Source organism: Cyrtonyx montezumae, unplaced genomic scaffold (assembly GCF_038088225.1).
Source record: "Cyrtonyx montezumae isolate F1298 unplaced genomic scaffold, pur_monq_1.0 scaffold_0, whole genome shotgun sequence".
Classification (NCBI taxonomy): Eukaryota; Metazoa; Chordata; class Aves; order Galliformes; family Odontophoridae; genus Cyrtonyx; species Cyrtonyx montezumae.
This window is the reverse complement of record NW_027071824.1, coordinates 29,837,512-29,850,287: the sequence shown is the minus strand read 5'-3', so window position 1 is coordinate 29,850,287 and position 12,776 is coordinate 29,837,512. Positions and strand designations below refer to the sequence as shown.

Genomic DNA, 12,776 nt, shown 5'->3' with positions numbered 1-12,776 from the left:
GAAATGCCTGCAGCTAGGATAGATCGCTTCGGTGCGCCTCATTTGATCACCTGTCAACAGCGGAGAGAGGATAGGTCAGAGAAAAACACGGGCCTGCTTCTCTATCCCCATCTCTTGGAAATGGGAGTTTTGGACTGTTGGTGAATGTTGCTCGCGTGGAGCAGAGTCTGAAGGGATCCTGGGCCTTGTGCACGTGCAGGCGGCTGGCGGGGCACGGCCGGGAGCGGGGAGAGCATTGCGTAATGCACAGCGCCACCTGCTGGCGGCATGGCGCCGTGCCCTCTGCTCAGCGGCGGAGCTGGGGGCGGGGGCTCGGTTGGTTTGCTTAATTTGTGGACTAGGGGCTTGGGAAGACGCAATACCGAAAGCAGAAAGGCCTGCTGATATCTGGCGGTGCAAGCCCTCATCTTGTATCTGTGAGGTATATCACCGTTGCCATCCTTAAAAAATGCTTTCAATTGTGCTTTGGAGTCTGGTTGAAGAATACAAGTGTTGTCAGCTGCCGAGCAGTAACTCAAAGAATTAAATCTGCAGAATAAAAATGAAGGTCTCAGTCTGCTTTGTATGCTAAAGATTGCTCTTATTTTTGTGAACGTACTTGTAATCCAAGTAACTCCCACATCTTTTCTCATAGAAAGCATAGTGACCTATAGGAAAACTGAAGATCCAAAGTAAATGTGATTACGTTGTCTGGATTTTATTGCTTTTAAGTTGCAATAACTCCTTCTCTTGGGGTTCTCAGAAGGAGAAACTCTTTAAGTAGCTATTTGTAGGATAAAAACTTTAGGAAAACATTCATCCTGGCCTAAAATTTTGGATAATAGAGTTACTAAAATTATCCTAGCAAATGGAATGAAAGATTCAGCATTTACTGAGACTCATTAATAGCGTCAGATCAATCACCCGAGCTCTTACTTGGAGGAAGTATACAATTTTAGTAACACTGGTACAACAATATGGGCAGTACAGCTGACACTGAGAGGGCTTTTCTTTTTTGGTTAACTCTCATTCTGTTAATAAACCCAAGCAAAAAACCATTGTGGGTGGAGGAGGAAAGGGGAATTAATGTGTTAAAAATCATAATTGATAAAATAAATCTGAAAAGTAGAGTTATATCCAGAATCTCTGGATAGAACAATAGATTTGGAATGGCTTTTTTTTTACATCATGGTTGACTACACTGTCTAGATAATTTAGCAGCAGTGATGCAATGGACTAAGAATGTCTTCAGAAATAAATTAAAAATAGAAATTCTTTACATGTCAATTGTAAGTCTGTTCTGAGGACTTCACATCAAGCATACTATAATCAGTACGTTTTGTATTCCAGTGAGTCTGATGTTAATGACTGTGTAATCTGAGGTTTCTGGATAGCACAGTGCTTAACTATACAATTAATTTGTAGTTAAAATGCTAATTGAATGTGTACTTACTTTTTCAATATTAGCGTCAGTTCGCTCTGTTATAGAGTATTATATAAATAATGTCTAACTCTTCCAGTACATTCTGCATGCGTAGCAACAACATAAATTGTTAATGGGTTTAATCTTTGTGTTCAGGTAAATCTTCAGTATTACAGTTGGGACTTCAGTTTTTGGCATCTGAAAGTGATTTAGTCTCGACTCATCTACTTTAAGTTGTTGATCTAAAAATAAATAAATTAATTAAAATTTAGATGTTAGCTTCCAGTGGGGGCAGGGAATCCTTGAGCAGCCCTCACACTAACTAGTTTATTTGGTTACATACAATTTTTAAATTCTTTTTTTTCCCCTTGCAGTTTCATAAGTTATGTCTCCATGTTCGCAAAGTTAAGCATGCCTAACAAGCTCTTCCTTTAAATTTGTCTGAAATTTTTTTCTGTATGCTTTGAAATCACTGAACATGGATATTCTTGTCAACTCCTAACTAGTATGAGATGTTTCAGTGCTACCGTTCTGTAGTGGAGTTATTTAACAGTAATGTAGATACTGATGACTGTCTCTCTTGGATTTGTATGTCATTATCTTGTTTTCTGGTTGAAGGACTGTAGACTAAATAAATGGCAGTATTTGAGGAAAAACAGATCTGAAAATGTCTACTCTTCAAATAGTAGATGGTACTAATTATAGCTTTTTTTTGTTGGTTACTGAAAAAGTGAGTGGGTTTCTGCAAGGTTGGTGTTTTGTTTATTGTTGTTTTTCTACTAAATGCCACATAATATTTGTGCAAAATTGCAGGATATTGTAGAGAGTAGGTAACTTCAGGGATGTCTGCTATATTGAAACCAAACTTATGTATAAGATAGTACATATATCGTCATCAGAGAGCGTTTACGTGTTTCCTTCTTATTGCAGTTGTTGATGCTTGGAAAGTTGCTCAAACATTTTTTTTTCTTTTTAATTTTTCTTACTGAAGCAGTCAGTGTCGTCTACATGGGTATATATTAAAATAAAGTTGTGAAGAAATCTGTGGGTTCTGTTCTTTCTCTCACGAGATGACAGAACTTTTTGAAGATAGTTCAGGAGAATATAACCTGTCTTAATAGAACTTCAGAAAAAAAAAATCCCTGAATAGTTTTTATCAAACATAAATTGAATTTAACCTTATTATTTTTTTTATGCTTTTGGTGTGAGCCTTTGCAAAACTCTCTAAGATACATATCAATATTAGTTAATGGTTGACATAGGCAACTTGCTCTTAACGAAAAGTTATCAAAGCGTACTGTTTTTTAGATTCGTGGGTAAGCAGATGTTTTCATTGGTTAAAACTTGAGGGCATTTTACTCTAGCTCCCTTAGATTTATGCACTAGGGAATTAATAACCTAAACTTTCTTCCTATCTTTGTATGCAGGCAGAAGGAGAAGACAGCCTTAAAAAGATGCAGCTGATGGAGCTTGCAATTCTGAATGGCACCTACAGAGATGCCAACATCAAATCACGTAAGCATGTTATAATCTTGAGGGTCAGTACAACAGTAGTGTTCATAGGGTTCAATTCCTGAGCCTGCTTTCTGCAAAATGGGCAATACCAACTGGCTTGAGAATGGAAGGCACTGTTAAATAAATTAATTAATCAGAGCAGTAGGTGGCCTTTGTGGAGGATCTTCTAGAGATAAGTTTTGCCAGGTTTAGGGTGTTCTTTGTTGATGCTTTTTGCTTTATATTTGTTTGATTTTTGTTTAATCTTTCTTGTTTTGTTTTGTTTTTAAAAAAAGCTTGAGCGGAAGTATTTACAAATATATAATTCAAACAGAATGCAAACCTTAAGCCAGATTTTTCAATTCTTACAATCTTTTTTTTTTTCCTTAATATGTATAAAGGGCAGTGGACACCTTTTCAATTTTATTATCAGATATTCTGTTTGAAAATATTACACATGTTGAGGATACTGTGAATACATTTATCTGTATTATATTCCTTCCTTTCATCTTGCTTGCATGTGTCCCCCCAATGTTACATTTTTTCCAGCAATTCAACTGATTTCACTCCTGAGTTCACAGGGATCAGTGATGTAATGAGCCATTTTTACAATTTCTTCCATTAGATTTGTGTGAGAATGCTTTTGTAAACACACGTATGTGCACGTTTACACTTCCAAATTAACTGTATACACAAGCTAATGACAGCACATATATGTATATTATGTGTGATACAAGCCGTTTTCACTAGTTTAAAATCTAATTTCTGCTTCTGCGATTGCAAGTTCTGATGCTCTTCCAAAGTAAACTTTTGCTGTAGTTATGATACTGATGTCAAACGTAAGCACAGTGAAGGCAGTTTTTTCACTAAGGGCCTACTGATATTTGCTAATTTGTTCCTCCACACAAACTTCATTTCTATGTTGAATATGCTGAAACATTGGAATGCAGTTATGTCAATTTGAGAGTGCTTACACCAGTCTAATTATTCTGATTGGAGAGGAAACGTAAGCAAGAGCTTCTATTACCATGGTGGTGGAGATAACTCTTCATCCCTTAATTAATACCATAATACCTAAAACAGGTTCAGTTTTAAACCTATTAGAGTCCTCAATTTACTGCAAATTTATGGTTAAAATAACTTTTAGATTAGTTTTAATTGGTGCAAATTGGTGCATGGAAACCTTTATATTAATTTGAGTAATTCTTTTGTCTGCTCTATTCCCATTGGTCTATTTTAATTGTAAGTGGGATGATGGTTTTTTTTTTTCATTTTCTGACTAGATATTTTGACACTACTATTCATTCTTTGAGAATAAGAAGATATCTTCATTGTTTGCATTATGGCTTTACTAAAAACTTAGGATACAGAATCTATTGTTTATTTATTTCAGTTGGAAAAAAAAAGGAATTGAAAACATTCAGTTTTTTAATCTCTGCACTGAGAATTTCTGTTAAAAGAAAAATAAAAATAAAAATCCACAAACTGCACTCTCTCAAATCTGAAAATCTTTGCACAAGTTTCTCATTTCTCTTTTCAGACCACCTGTAAGTTAATTAAGTCAATGTAGATCAGCAGTAGCACGTAGAACCTTTTTTTTGCAATGAACAGGAGAGTCCTGTTTGACTGTTACCAGCTGAACCTTTTAATTGAACAAGAAATAGTACTGCATGCCAACAGACCTCAAATAGCAATTAAATATGACCACAAAAAAAAGTAAAACATTGGAGAATTTGTTATCTTCATAACTTTGGAGTATTTTCTTCATGCTATGGTAGGAGAGCAGATGTCTTTTGTTTCTGGGTCCCTTTTAATTTCACTGATCCTGGAAACTGGAATTGTGTGTATGTCTTAAGTACAACGTAAGAGATCCAAAACTATAGAACTCTCATACGTAGCTCTGCATAACTGAGTATCTGTGGACTCTGTGGTCGCACTACATTTTGTACTCTGTATTTGATTATGGAAGTATTTTCCTTGTATCTCCTGCATGCATCTCAGTCTCATGCAGTCTTTATAGCACAAGTGAAGAAATGTGGTCTAAATGGAGCTTTTGTGCTGTGTAACCTGTTTGAGATATCTACCTCACTGTTTTACAATGGCTTTTTTATTTTGCATGTTCATACTTAATCACACTGGAAAATGGAAAGCTGTTTGCATTTGAATGGTGTGCTTTGGCACTGTGTGATCAGCGCATGTACTAATGATTTCCTTTTATTTTTCTTCTTTCCTACTTTTCCCCTTTTTTCCCATTCTTTCCACGTTTTGTACTGCTATCTCCATACTTTTCTCTGAATTTCTTTGCTTACTGTAGCAGCCCTTGCCTTTTCTCTTGCAGCAACAGCCCAGGCTCCAAGGATCATTACTGGGCCTGCGCCTGTTCTCCCACCAGCTGCCCTGCGTACTCCTACGCCAGCTGGCCCTACCATAATGCCTTTGATCAGACAAATACAAACCGCTGTCATGCCAAACGGAACTCCTCATCCCACCGCTGCAATAGTGCCACCAGGACCCGAAGCTGGTTTAATTTACACCCCGTACGAGTACCCCTACACGCTGGCACCAGCTACATCAATCCTTGAGTATCCCATTGAACCTAGTGGTGTATTAGGTAAGACTCCTACCCACGCATGACCGCAGAATGCATCGCATACTTTTATCATATTTTCATCTAGAAGTCATGGGGCTTAAAGGAAAAAAACAAAACTAAACACACACGCTCTTGCCTCAGATATATCACAACTGCCTAGGAAGATTGATGGTGTAACTCAAACATTTTAACATGTTTTGCATCGTTAAATGTGTGTGTTTAGCATAGTAGTAAGATTGTTGAAAACAAAATGTTTCCACCCAAATGTTTGGGTGACACTAGATGGTAGATACATAGACAAAGAAAGCAATTAGACATCAACATCTATTGTATATAATATGTTCTCCCGTCAGTACCAGATTTGTTTGTGGCATCTTCAGCATTAAGTTCCAGTAATTGTTGGAAAAAATAACTTTTAATTTTGCAGTGGTATCTTTTTAGTAGCCAAACTGGAGAGAATTGAAAAGTGTTTTCTCAGATTGTTTGGGTTTTATTCTTTATTTAGAACACATTTGATCTCTCTCTCCTCAGTGCTGAGAAACTGTAAATCATTTTGTAAGCAGAAGATAATTTCAGTGAATAAATATAAAGGAAACTTAAGTTCAGAGCAACGGATGGTACAATTAGCAACTTTACTGATTGCTTTTTTAAATACACTGGATTGAACTGTCCATCATTCCTAATATTTCAGAACATTGACTTGCCATATGAAGGCAAAAATGATAAAGCAGCCATGACAATTTAGTTAACTGATCAATCTGGAACAAGCAGTTCCTATAGTGTCTTCCTTCCCTGCTGTCTGCAGAATATAAGTAATCTTTTCTCATTAGTTTGTTCTGAATTGTGTATGACCTTGGCACTGCATAATGTTGATTTTATGGAACTGTGATCTTAGTTTGTTCAGTGGCAGTTATTGATTCACACAGATTCTAAACATCTCTAATGAACACTGGACAATAACGTTCAAAGTCAATATTTTTCTGAAAATGTTGCAAAAAAATCAGTGTTTCAATTAAATGATGAACAGTTGTTATCTGTTTGTATTCATTTCCCTGTCACGCAGTAAAAAAGAAAATGTGTTTAAGACTTTTCCCTTTCAGGATTAGTGAGGCACTAGCAAAAGTTTTAATAGGGCAGAGTTATTCAGTAGGTCTGTTTTTTGGCACCTTGATTTCCCCCATCCCATGGCCAGCATCCAGTGACTGTATGATAATGTCATCATTTATTTATTTTCTGTAATCAAGCGCGTGCTTTCCCCACCCCTGATCTGTTAGTCCTTAACTGTGGCACTTGCAATATCTCCTGGGGTGGAGTTGCAGTTACAGACATCATCACAGTGCCTATCAGTTGCTGGTTAGTGGAAATCCCCTGAATTTAGTTCATACCAAGTAAAGAAACAGTAATGTTAATATGATGCCAGGAACTTTCACTGATTTCTTACAGAGTTTTGCATACTTTTATACTGTCACTCCCAAAAGGCAGCTGACACCGTTGCAGTCTTCTAGGAATAGCTGGGAGTGCAAGTATGTAGCCTAAAACAGTTCTCTCTAAATAGTTTGCTTTAAAAAAGGAAAAGGAAGAGGGAAAAAAATCAGCACACCCCTGTTTGTGTAGCGTAGAACCAGTGAGTGATACAACATCTGCTCTATTATCTGAGCATTTGCAGTGATTTAATTCAGTTAAATGAGGTTTTGGTTGAGTTTTTACTTCATAATATGCTCATGCTCATGAGTAATGTTTTACATTTCGTCCGTTTTCTAGTAGCCCTTTAAGGTACTGTAGAACAGTGCTGTAACAAATGATGGAGGAATGCATCCCTTTGAGTATTTTGGGGGATATTGGTGTTGGAATCAAATTTTAGTTGGTAACTAACTTTTAATTCCCTTCCTTTTATCTTTAGGTATGGCTTTCCCAACGAAAGGCTAAGAATTCAAGAACGGTCTTAACTGATCCTTCATCAGATCTGAATTTTAACAAATACTTAGTTTCAGCAGCCTTGAGAAAAGCTTGGCCTAGCAGTCAGTGACTTACTTGCACTTTTTTGCACATAGATTTAAAATAAAATAGTGCTATTAATTTGGATTAGCCCCTGTTATTACAGAGTAGCTGTAATTTATGAGTGTATAGTAGTGTACTGACTGCTAAGTGTTCTATATAGTGTTTGCTTTACTAATCACCTAATTCATTGCAGTTCATACTTATTGACTTAAAGTTTAAAATCACAATCTGTAGGCTTGAAGAATCGCTTTAAAACTTCCTTTTTGTGGTAGAACTGGAAATGATCTTAAAGTTAGCAAATAATTGTCAGTATTAAAAGATGGCATTATTTAAAATAGTCCTGCTGCAAGAAAGGCACTTCAGTGAATATGTGACTAGTAAAGCTTAAATGTGCTTGGGTCTAATAGATTTCATGAAATACTGTAATTTTGGGATTGTAAATGAATGGATTAAACAGGTTAAGGCCAGGATGTTTAAAATAAATGCAATATTAATCTGCACAGATGAACTTCTTACGGTTAAAATTTGAAACTACTGTGCCTTAACTTGTTGCTTTTCTTCAAATGAACTTTTGTAGTTAATGATCATTTAAATCCATTTTGATAAACCTGCTGTTAATGTTTTCTTTGAATGTTTTCTAACTTTGTCTTGGTAATTGCAATTTAACTAGGTGCGGTGGCTACTAAAGTTCGAAGGCACGATATGCGTGTCCATCCTTACCAAAGGATTGTGACCGCAGACCGAGGTTAGTTTAGTTCTGGAGTTCTCGTTTGTAAGAAGTGCTTTGAGTGTACATGAGATTTGCAACACCACAGCTGGTTAACCAAAAACCATATTTTCACCCATTCATGATTTTTTCACAAAAATGTGAACGGTTAGTATTTTAGAGCCTAGGGAATACTTGTGGTTTGAAAAACGTTCCGTAAACTTCCTTTCCCAGCTCAATTAAATATATACACTTTGTCATATATTTAATACTAAAGCTATAATGCATTTCCCTTTAAAAAAAACTACTTCAAGATCCATCCGCATCGGGAAACTCTATGAGTTAAAGCGCTGCGATGATTAATTTGTGTTCCCCCCCTCGCCCTCCAATTCGTTCTTTTAATTGGTGTGGAAATATCAGATTGGTGTTGCAAAATAAAATGAGTGGATGGTTGCTTAATGAGAAAGAGGTAAAGGAATAAATGCCTCCTGTCTGTGTCTGGAGAAATTTGAAGATTTAGATTCCTTTTTTTTTTCCAATAAACTTTTGAGCCACTGTACTGTATATTTTGAGGAGGATGCGTGTTCTCAGATACCTAACTGAATTCAGAAGGGTAAGGGCTGTGAAGAAAACACTTCAAAAGTTGTTTGAGTTTGAATTAATAAGGATGGGGGAAGGGAAAGCGTTTTGGTTTTCCGCCAAAATCTGTTTCCTGGTTTTTACCTCTTGCTGCTAAAATGCGTAACCTGAAGGAGAAGCAACTTTTGAAGTCCTGTTGGTGAGATGACATCCAATATTTGGGCATCTCTCTTTTAACTCTTGACTGGAAAGTAAATCTTCATTTTTCTCCCATTCCTCAAACGTAATGCCTTTGGACCCCTGAATGAAGTATTTAAGCTTATTGAGAAAAGCAATATTTTCGGTTTCTTGACATTGGATAATAAACAGCGTAGGCTGAGCACAGGAATTCCCCAAATACCTATCCTGTCCCTGCTGCTGGCTCAATGTGGGTTTCAGCAAGTCATTTAATCTCTCTGTGACTGGTTTCCCATCTTGTAAAATAAGGATAATAATACTTCCCTACCTCACAGGGGTGTTGTGGGGGTTCTTGTTTGTACAGGGCTTTGAGGACACAAAGCTTGATGTGCCAAGTATTATTATTCTGCTCTCATCAAAATCAGCTGTGCAGGCCTATATGATATTGTAACACTCAGAAACTGAATTCAGGTGACAGATCTGACGTCTTATAAAGCTGACTATGCTTTATTTCTCTCTTTCTTTACTACAAGAAACGATACAGATTTCAGTCAATACATTAAAAAGGGCCCTCCTGGAAACTTACTATGTTTATGTAACACTTCTGCCTTTCATATGGAAAGAACGTACGCTTTACGAAAGATGTAAAGCTGATAACAAGACACTACATAGGTTTTCCAGAAGGTTTCTTCTTATTTCTTGAAAGCTCTTCGATGAGGAACGGGGCATAGTCAGAATAAGGTCATAGCAAATCTTGACAGAGAGAAAAATGAAAAAAAGAGACTCTAACCTATATTCTGTCAGGTGCGATAGATTGTTAGGATTTGGTTATCTTTAAAAGTTTAACCTGCTGTTACAAAGATTACTTTTTGCTAAACATCGTTTTGATCTTCAGTGATAGCTTCAAGTTGCAGTAAAACTACTTGTTCAGTTAGACGTTTGCCTGAGCCAGCTAGTAAACACGCTGGTAAAGCACAGAGTGGGAGAAGCATACCAGCTTTTGATTTGCTTCCTTCGTGGTAGCGTTTAGTTAAAATTTATTTCAAATATTTTGTGAAGGGCCTGGATGTATTGGCTGGGGTTGCCACTTAGAAGTCACTGAAAAAAAACTGTCGGTTTCATGTTACCTTCTTTAAAATAGAGCCATTTTCTGATAATACAGTGTTCTCCTCTAACCATATTCGATGTGAATTGTATCTTAAATTTAATAAATTCAGGTGACTTATCTCCTGTGAAGTAAGTCATGCATACCTCTATCTCTCTGCATGAAAACCATGCAGATATTTCAGGTGAACGTTATTTTAGTCTCATCTAAGCAAAACCAGCGTTGTCTTAAGAATCCTACGTAAAATTAATTTTACAATTCCATTTCATTTTATTTTGAATCCAAAATCCTAGATTATCCCCTCTCAGTTTAACAGTTTTGCAAAAGGCTTTGAAGAGCGTTGTTCAGCAGTAAAGCAGATTCTTTAACGTGTCAGACTTACGTTGTAGAATTAAAATACTGAATATTTACCATATCCATCTATTGGGTTGCTTAATCACTGATAGACTTCTGTAGCTATAGCCATGAAAAAACAATGTCAGCAAACCGAAATATATATTTTTTTCAATGCAGAAAATTCTTTATGTAGATAAATGTTGCTAAAACTATATTTGCATTCACTGGGTCTGAAGTTTTTTGGTTCTTTTTGTTTGTTTGTTTTGTTTTGTTTTGTTTTTTTAAATCCTAAATCGATTTTCGGATGAATTGGTAGTACTACTGCATTCACTTTTTAAGTAGATTTTTACTCTTTGCGTAGGTTTTTTTTTTTTTTTAGGGATAAGCACTGCATATAAAGCAAGAGTCCCAGAATGTGTAAATGTTTTACTCTTTACGACTAAGCGTTTAGAATTGGTGAAGGGTTGAAAAATATAGCTCATTTTAACTAAGAATAAAACCCCAGTTTATAAATAATACAGAATTGAACTTGATGCATATAACAGGAGAGACTGACTGATTTAATTGTAATAAACTGTAAATGGTGTTGCACAGTTGACAAACCTGTGTGTACTGTAGAAGGCCAGAGACTTGGCAGAGGATGTGTATCACAGGTGTACTGGTATTTTTAAAAGGTAGCTTGCTTTGGTTATAAACTCCACGAGAAATAATAATGCTCGGAATATTCTTGAATGTTATATCCAAACCAACTGTTACATAATTTATATATAAATTTTAATACCATTTAATCAAAATCGTAATCAGTATCAAAATGCTTTAAGAGTCTGCGTTTCTAGTATACCTGTAAAGTGGTGAGATTGTGCCACATAAATATTTATTCTTATTTTTGCTTATTTTTGAAACAGCCGTTTTAATTTAAACAAATCCCAGCTAGCATGATTCTGAAAAAAAAATCAGGGAGCGTTTGGTCTCATTTAGGTTGCAGCAGTCATCTTCTTTTAGTGTTCATGACCTGTATCCTAAATGGTAGGCCATTTTTGTTATGTGAAGGTAAATCAACCCATGAGAACGATTGCTAAATCGATGCTATCTGTGAACGTTACACCTACTGGACTTCATTTTAATGAAATGGCACAAATCTGACTTTGCACTGAATACCTTTCTCACTTTCATCTCCTCTGCCTTAGTCAAGATGGCAACAGTACAAAAACTTTATCAACCTCAGAATTTATTAGCTATGATTAAGCTGTTGAATGAGTCTTAAAAAATAAAAATAAAAAAAAAAACATACTACTGTTAAGTGGACCAAGTTTGGTGAAGGAGAATGTGAGAGAATGATTAAAGAAGGAACAGCTCAAGAACATTGGGAACGATAACTTTCCACTTGAGAATTTTTTTATGTTTTACTGTAATTTGTTTGTGTTTTTGGGTTTTTTTTTGTTGTTGTTGTTTTGTTTTTTCTTTTTCTTTTTTTTTTTTTTGCAAAAGAAAATAGTATTTACAGGTGGCTTCTTTTAAAATATAAAAATATAAAGCAGGAATGTATATGAAATGTCAGATTTTATTGTATTTGCAGAGTATTAGCTTTGAAAATGAATAAAGAGAGCTGTTTGTAGTTTTAAAATGCCTTATTAGTATCAATTAGATATTTTCTCTATTTTTTGATGTACTTAGAGCTTTTTAAGTATAGACTTTAAAATGGCAGGACTTCTACAGTGTTTACATGCAAGTGCATTTTATAAGTGTCCTATATGTGTAAAATAGTATTTGGAACGGGAAGATGCCGGCTAAAGTAGCAGGCGTAGCGTTTTCCTGGTTCCCACGATGATGCCTACATTGCTAGACTACAGTTTAGTACTGCTTTGTATCATGAGGCCAAGAAATTCCATGTTGTTTGTAAATAGAATAAATGAAAGGCAATAAAAAGTTTATTGAACAAAAAAACATTGTTTGGCCCCTAGTTTGTTGAACCAAATTGTTTCCGTAAGTTCAGAATTCCTCAGATCCATTTCTTTTAACAACCAGTTATTAATAATCACATCCATCATTAATAGTTGCTTAATGCTTGCACCTGGGGAGGTACTAATGCTTAATAGCAGTCAGATACTGATGTCGTGCACTGACTGTTGTTTCCAAATTCTTCCAACTGAGTTCCAAAACTGTTTATTGTTTTTGTTTTCCAATTTCCTTCATCGACTGCTACTAACCATTAGTCGTTAGTTGTATTTTATCTCTATTTCTCCTGTTAACCGGTTTTGTGGGAGTGGGCTTCTCCTTCCCGTGTCCAAATCATGATGGAGGGCTGTCATGATTTTATTGCATTCTGTAGATGGTGTCGATCAGTATGTCAGAATTAAACATGCTTGTTTTTTTTATTAGTTGTGATTAG

At 35.8% G+C, this 12,776-nt stretch overlaps 1 protein-coding gene across 7 annotated transcripts in view; it reads left to right on the top strand.

The window, feature by feature from the left end:
* The window catches only part of QKI (QKI, KH domain containing RNA binding), a 138,923-nt gene that overhangs the window by 123,691 nt on the left and 2,456 nt on the right, over positions 1-12,776 (top strand). For 2 of the 7 annotated variants that reach the window (XM_065731299.1, XM_065731290.1), the window contains exons 5-7: positions 2,830-2,917; positions 5,211-5,507; positions 8,155-8,229. In XM_065731299.1, the coding sequence (XP_065587371.1) occupies positions 2,830-2,917; positions 5,211-5,507; positions 8,155-8,229 (460 nt within the window). Of the gene's footprint in view, positions 1-2,829; positions 2,918-5,210; positions 5,508-7,174; positions 7,181-7,386; positions 12,332-12,776 lie in introns of those variants that run through there. The other 5 variants (XM_065731316.1, XM_065731274.1, XM_065731264.1 and 2 more) reach the window with 5 other exon arrangements.